General features: G+C 38.4%; 1 protein-coding gene across 9 annotated transcripts in view; it reads left to right on the forward strand.

The window, feature by feature from the left end:
• Positions 1-5776, forward strand: part of GREB1L (GREB1 like retinoic acid receptor coactivator) — a 211239-nt gene extending 205463 nt beyond the window's left edge. For 6 of the 9 annotated variants that reach the window (XM_070747610.1, XM_070747613.1, XM_070747606.1 and 3 more), the window contains one exon: positions 797-5776. In XM_070747610.1, the coding sequence (XP_070603711.1) occupies positions 797-960 (164 nt within the window). In that variant the 3' untranslated portion in view covers positions 961-5776. The remainder of the gene's footprint in view (positions 1-796) is intronic. The other 3 variants (XM_070747615.1, XM_070747608.1, XM_070747611.1) reach the window with 1 other exon arrangement.
• The last annotated feature ends 1843 nt before the right edge of the window (positions 5777-7619 follow it).

Raw genomic sequence — 7619 nt, forward strand, 5'->3', positions numbered from 1 at the left:
GGCCGAGGTGTGTCTTCAAGGCCTTACGAAAGGCTAGGAGGGTGGGGACAGTGTGAATCTCCGGGGGGGAGTGATTCTAAATTAAATTGGTGAGACCACACTTGGAGTACTGTGTACAGTTCTGGTCACCTCACCTCAAGAAGGATATAATGGAACTGGAAAAGGTGCAAAAAAGGGCAACAAGTATGATCAAGGGAATGGAGCAACTTATGAAACCGGGTTGCAACGCCTTGGTCTCTTCTGCCTTGAAAGATGGCGTTTAAGGGGTGACTTGATCGAAGTGTATAAAATCATGTATGGGATAGAAAAGGTGGCTAGAGAAAAATCCTTTTCTCTATCACACAAGACTGCGACAAGGGGGCACTCCCTAAAGCTCATAGGTAAGAAAGCAAGGACAAATAAAGGGAAATATTTCTTCACCCAGAGGGTCGTTGGTTTATGGAACTCACTCCCAGAATAGGTCGTGACAGCTGTCAGCCTTGATAGTTTCAAGGCAGGATTAGACAGATTCATGGATGCCAAGTATATCGGTGGTTATTGAAACAGATGTCCATATGTCGCCTCTATGTTGGTTCAGGCAGGCAGGATTCCCTTGAGTACCATTTGTTGGGGGTCAGGGGAAAGGGAGGGTCTTGCCTTCTCTTTCTGCTCAAGATCCCCATGGACAATTGGTGGGCCACTGTGGGACAGAGAATGCTGGACTCGATGGGCTTTGGCCTGATTCAGCATGGCTCTTCTTATGTTCTTAAATTGTGATATAAGTTGTCTGCTATTTAATTTCATCTTTTAACTTTAGGTGCGACACTGTGTGTGATATGCCAAGACAGGAGCTCCTTGCGTCAAACCATTGTGCGTTTAGAGCTGGAAGATGAGTGGCAGTTCCGTCTGAGAGATGAATTCCAAACTGCTAACAGCTCCGATGACAAGCCGCTCTATTTTCTAACCGGGCGCCATGTATAAGCTTCAGTCCAAAGCACAGGATACAGGAGGACCCGATGAGCTGAATGATATCTTTTTACCCGATTTCGGTCAATGTACAATCACTGCAAAGTGCAGCCCAAGACTTGTGTTCAATCGCTGTTTTAAGGATTTCCCCAAATCCAGGCCCAGTTTTAGAAGTTTTCTCTCTTATTTTATGATTGAAAAAGCATTAAAGTGAATTACTTCTGGGTCACTGATTTAGAAGACGATATAACCACTGTGACTAAGATATGGAGAAATCTTTTGAAAGGGGGGGTGAAACTACTTTTGGCCCTCTGCCAGCTGGAGCTACATGAGACACATCCAAGGCAAGGGGCCACGTCTGGAGATGTCCTGAGGAATGCTGTCCATTTCTCGTCATATCTGTACTTTTGGTACGGACTAAACTCAGGGGTTTAAAACTGCAAAACACAGATATTTGTGTTTGAAACAATAATTTTTATTCACTTTCTGTGCAGTGTTAGGTGAAGGTTTGTAATTTTTTTTTTTTGTATGTATGTATTGAAACTGTTTTGGCAAAGTTTCCACAAAAGTTGAAACGTTTACTTCAAAAGCCTGAACAAATCAGTGAATGTACGGCAGGCATTGATATAAAGATGCAGCTTGGAGGTGTCGCGATTTAAATCTCCAGAGATCCTTTGTGAAGAGAGAATCTGTGTAGGTGACTTCTTTTTTTCCCCCTTCGACAATATGTACGGAACTGGATCCCAAAGGAGAGGCTGCGTACAAACCTGCTTTTTGCACTCAGGTCATCGCTGACCATGGTTTGAAAAGTATCTGTTCAGCCAGCCTAAATAGATAGCTTTTGCATATTGTTTCCTCAGTGTAATTTAAGCTCCACCAATGATTTCTGTCCTCAGTGTTATGGTTATGTTGTTTTGAAATGGCTAAATAACCTTGTTTCTTGCATAGCTGAAATTCCTGGAATTGTTTCTGCAGTGGATGCCTCACATATGCTTCAGCTTTCTCAAGTGCTGGGGATAGAAAAAAATGTTAGGTTTTTTTTTCTTTATGAAGAGCATTTTACTATTCTGTGATGAAGGGACTGAGCATAAAACAGGAAAAAAACAGGGCTTAGTACTTTATTGTGTAACTAAATTATAAAAGTCCTTTGAGAGTCATTTTCCACTAAATTGGGACCAGCAACAATCTAAAACACACCTAGAAAAGTGGGCCAGTCTGTAGGGTTTGAAGCAGTTGAACACTGGCCCAGCGGGGCTCATACAAGCTCTGTTTCCCCCTTCTTGCCAGTGTGAGCAAATGGCCAAATGGAGGCACCGTAACGGGGCAGTAGTCCTGTCTGGATCTGGCACCTTGGCATCATGCTTCTGCTCCAAAGCTCAAGGGATTTTAGATGGCACAGAGTTAGAGAAAACGGGAGGTAGGTCCAGAGCATCTCTTGCTGCAAATGCCTCTTGCACTGCTTGCACATGTCTGTACTTTGGTGGGCAATGGGAGAACTGGAGCTTTCCTGAGCTGAGCACAACTCTCCTTCATATGCAAATATAGCCATGTATGTGCTTGACTGGATCAAGCCTGTACGTTTTTTGTTCGAATTAGAGAGAAAGAGATGATGTGTTAAATTTTAAGTAGCCGTTAAGTTGTGTAAGTGAGGTTCTTTGCACCAGCACTTTGTGCTGTGAAATATGCCGAGTGTTAAAAATGAGTCTAGTACAATCAGGTCTTCATACGGCAGTCAACAATACAGGCAGGGGTGGGCTGCTAAGGTGTGCTCTTCCCCGCGGCTCTGAGTGCTAGCGCAGTCTGGCGCAATTCTGCTACTGCACCTGGGCAGGGAGTGAAATCGCACATGGACATGCAGGGGAGCCAAGGGATGCATGTTCGCTCTCGTGGCTCTGAATTCTAGCAGAGTCTGGTGCAATTCTGCTATTTCACCTGGGCAGGGAGCGAAATTGCACACGGACACGCAGGGGCGCAGTAGCAGAATTGCGCTGGACTCCGTTAGCACTCAGAGCCGCACAGGCGAGCACACATCACCGTTCCACCTTAGCAGCCCACCTCTGAATACAGGTAGTCCTTGACTTACAACCGCAATTGAGCCCAAAATTTCTGTCGTTAACTGAGCTTTTAAAAAAATGATCTCTGTTGTTAAGTGAAATCACTGCCGTTGAAAAGTTAGTAATCTGGTTGTTAAGTAAATCTAGCTTCCCATTGACGTTGTGTGTCAGAAGGTTGCAAAAGGTGATTACATCACCCTGGGACATTGCAACCATCATAAATATGAACCAGTTCAACTAGCATCTGAATTTTGATCACACGATCATGGGGAGGCTGCAACATTTGTAATTGTGAAAAACCGACATAAGTCACTCTTTCAGTGCTGTTATAACTTTGAATAGTCACTAAACGAACTGCTGTAAGTTGAGGACTACGTATATATAGAGAATTCCCTTTTATTTCCTGCTTGTTAGTCAGTTTTCAATTTCTTTTACATTATCCTTTACTGTAGTTCTTCTTTTGGACACAAATCTTACATTTCTTGCACAGATATTTAAAATTGTACAGCCTATTTCATAAGATGGTGAAAACGAATATTGATTTGTTTGGGGCTGTTTAAATACAAAGGATAATAACCTGCAACTCTCAATGAAGCACCTGCCCAAACTGCATTTAGAACAGTGTTAATCATGCAACTTTTTTTTTTAACCTTGTGAAAGAGCTGTTTACAAATAATGAAAAGCATAATATATTGAAGTTGAAAGGGAAGTAATGGTTTTTCAAATCTATTGTTTTTATTGTACTTTTACATAATGTAGCATATTTCAAATGAACAATTGTTTACTTTAGTATATTCTTTTTTTGGTACCCTTATAACATTTGCCTTATACTTTAATAAGTACCTTTACATTTTGGGAATAGAAATTTACATAAAAGTTACAAGTATGGGTTGTCAGATAATCTAAGTTTCATTGTAGTTTTATGAGGCTGAACATGATTTGTAAATGTTTCCAAAGAGTTGCCATTTTATTGCAAATTTTGCAGATAGAAAGCTTTTGAAACCTTCTTTATATATTTGAAGTTTGCACTATGTTCTTAAAATTCCAGGTGCTTTGACCCTTGTTAAAGAGGTATAAAAATAGAAGCTGAGAATTTACAGATAAAGGGTCTTTTCACACAATCGGGGTTTAGGGCCATATTTGAAGGAGAATGTAAGTGGTTACAATATCTGAGCAAACACTATGTTTTTATACATAAGAAAATGTATTTCCTGAGTAGCAGGTTCTTATTTTTTTGATGCACCATGGTTTTTACTACTGTTGAGTTATAATCACAGTGAAGTGTTTAACTCAAATGCTATCCAAATTGTGTAGTTTTTGCTTAGAATTTACTAGTGCACTCCCTGTTGAACAAATTGTGCGGGAATATATTTTGTTTGTTTATCATTGATGTATAAAAACTCTATTCTCTCTAATTACTAAGCAATGTTTTGTGTGATTGTGTGAAAAGATCTTACAAGACATTTTCTAAATTTGACAAGAACAATTGAAAGTTCAACATAGTTTCACGGAAGCAAAGACAGAAGAGTTTTGGTTAAATGTTCCTTGAAACCTCTTCAGTAAATGTCTTCACAACCTCACTGTTAAATTATCTGTAATAGTGAAATAAATTCTGAATGTGATAAGTGAGACATGAGATCAGAGCAAGATATCAAATGTTATGATATTATTTCATTTACAAGCCTTGTAGCAAGGTAATGATATGAATGTATTAAAAGGCCAGCATTATTTTACCTGTGAGTTTGTTAAATATAAATAATTGACAAGTCTCAGGCAGGGGTGGGTTCCACTTACCTTCGCCACCATTCGCATTGTGACGTTTTGCATGTCCCTTCGTGCAATTCTGCTTCTGCGCATGCTCAGCAGCTATAATCAGCCCGAAACACAGCTGAAAAGCTGATCAGCTGTGCTTTGGGTGAAGGAATAAAAGTAAGTATAAACATGGAGGCAGGCGGGAAGGGCCTTTTTCAAGCAGCAGCAGAGGAAAATACTTCCAAACAGTAAAAAAAATTCCAAACAAAAGAGGGCGGCGTTCATGGACCAGCACTGACCGAACTGGATCCATGATATCATTGTGAAGTCACTAGCGGATCACTACCAGTTCAGGCGATCTGGTCTGAATCGGGAGGAACCCACCCCTGGTCTCAGGTTATACTGAATATAATCTGTAATTTTTTAAAAAAAAATGACTCAGATTCTATTTCTGTAATTTATACAGTTGCTTTATGTGAGTGAATGTTGCTTTCTTAGGACTGCTTCTAACTTGACCAGTTTCCTACCGAGATAAACTTTAAGAAATAAAATATGTGATCTGTAAATCAACAGTGTGATAATGATGTACATGCCACATTTGTTATGGAGTTTGTTGCTACTTGTGATATATTGTGATATATTGTTTGTGAGTGTGTGTGTGTATGTATATGTGTGTATGTATGTGTGTGTGTGTATAAATACACACACATATATATATATACATACACTATATATATATATGCACACACACACACATACACACACGCGCGCATCACAAACAAACACACATGCAGCTTGTTTGGCAACAATTCCTTGTTTAACTTGTCTCCTACACAGAGCTACTTACTCTAGAGGAAGTTCCTCAGATTTGAAGCAGTCCTTGGTATAAAAGTTTTAACCAAAACACAGTGAATTTAGCTTCACTAGTCAGTCTACCTCACATTTATTTTAACTGAAGTTGTCTGCAATTGTGTCTATAGTATGTTTATAATGTTCTTTCATTAAATTCAGTAATGTTTATTACCTTTGAAGTGTTGGTCTTAATATAGTGCACTCTTTGTTGGTCCATATGAACGAAATACTTTTAAGGCTTTTTTCCCCACTATGCAATCAATCTTTTAATTTGGTTTTGGTCTGCTTGTTCTATTTGTTTAAAAGGTAAGTGATGTACATTTTTTAGTTTAGAATTTGAAAAATTAGAAATAATGTTTCACAATTATTTTGAGTAATTACACTTTCAAAACACAGTGGTGTCTAAAATCAGTGATTTTTCAGCTTGGCATTTTTAAAATGTATGGACTTCAACTCTCCTAACTTGTGGGCTGGGGAATTCTGGGAATCAAAGTCCACATCTTCGAGTTGCCATAGTCGAAAAACACTGGCATATATTATGCTGTTTGTATCACTTCAGATAAAAGTATGCTAGGTTACTTTTTTGCCAATTTCAGAAGCCTGGTCATACTGTGAAGGTACAAAACCATATACACAGGAACCAGTTCAATTTTCCTTTATACTGGCATGTGTCCAATGTAAAAAACTGCAATTTTAGTATGTCTCCAAGATGCCCCTTTGCTGATGGAAAGAAAGGTATGATTTGGGATTTGATAGAACTAAATGATCCTGTAGAGTACATATTGGTGACATCAAGCCTTATCGAGTGTTGAAAAGAGTAGTGTGATTGTTGTCCACAATGCATGGGCGAACTAGCCTCTAATCCTAATTGGAATTTAATACTAACCAGTTAAAAGATGCAAGAGCCTTTACTGTAGTTCATTTAAATATCTTATCCAGAATATTGCTACTGGGACAATTTCCCCATTGTTAATGATATATGTGTAGACCAATGTAATGAATCCTTTTATCGTACACTTGATTCAATTCATATAATATGCTTATTAGTCTAAATATAAACCAGGGCAGACATATCATTTCTCCCTTGTTCAAATAGCTAGATGTACTACTATTTTGTTGTCATATTCTGTACCATGCTAGTGATTAATCAATTAATGCTTTCTACATTAGGTTTACACTATTTTGATGCCTCAGAATTTTTATTTTGACCAATTACTAATGTAATAGCTTAGTAATTACTTGAACAGCCAATACATAAGTTAACAGTTAAACTTCGACTAGCTAATCATTACTCAAAGGTGACTGTAGATGCTTAGTATATCAGGAAACAACACAATAATATTCGCAAGGAGTTTTATTATACACAGAAAAAAGCAGCTTTGTTAGAAAGCTATTGCCTTTTCCAAGGCTCATATAATGCTACATAATTACAAAGACAGCCATAACATCTCCTAAACTATACACATAGGCCTTGCAAAATATATGGCTGCTGTTACAAAAAGACAACAATTACCTTAAGATTCAGACAGTAGACAATCTCTTCTGAATGAAGACCGACCAGAACAACTCATGAACTGACGACTCCTGTGGTTCAAACCTTAGTTAAGATCAATAGGTGTGCCTCAATAAAGAGAGACTCCCTTAGGAAATATGAATTATAAGTGTCACTGAGATTTAAGCCAACCTTAAGAATAGCGAATGGGAGTTCCCTCCATTTTAACTGTAATTCTGTAGAATGATGACAGACAGACATTTAAAAAGTTCAATAGAAGGAAAAATGTTAAGAAATTCATGATTACAGCCTTTCTTTTGCAGGCTCTACGGATGTTTCCAGATTTTAAGTTTTAGAAGGTAAGCTTGTATTTTGGGCCTAGTATAACTTCAAGTTAATAAATAGTTGATCTATTTCTAGTATCTCCTCATGAAAAGGTTCTCATATTAGCACTGACTAAACATGAAGGTAGCCATTCTGTCTGAGACATATTCAGGATACATACTATGTACCCAGTACTAAAT

This window comes from Erythrolamprus reginae, chromosome 3 (genome assembly GCF_031021105.1).
Source record: "Erythrolamprus reginae isolate rEryReg1 chromosome 3, rEryReg1.hap1, whole genome shotgun sequence".
In the NCBI taxonomy this organism is placed as follows: Eukaryota; Metazoa; Chordata; class Lepidosauria; order Squamata; family Dipsadidae; genus Erythrolamprus; species Erythrolamprus reginae.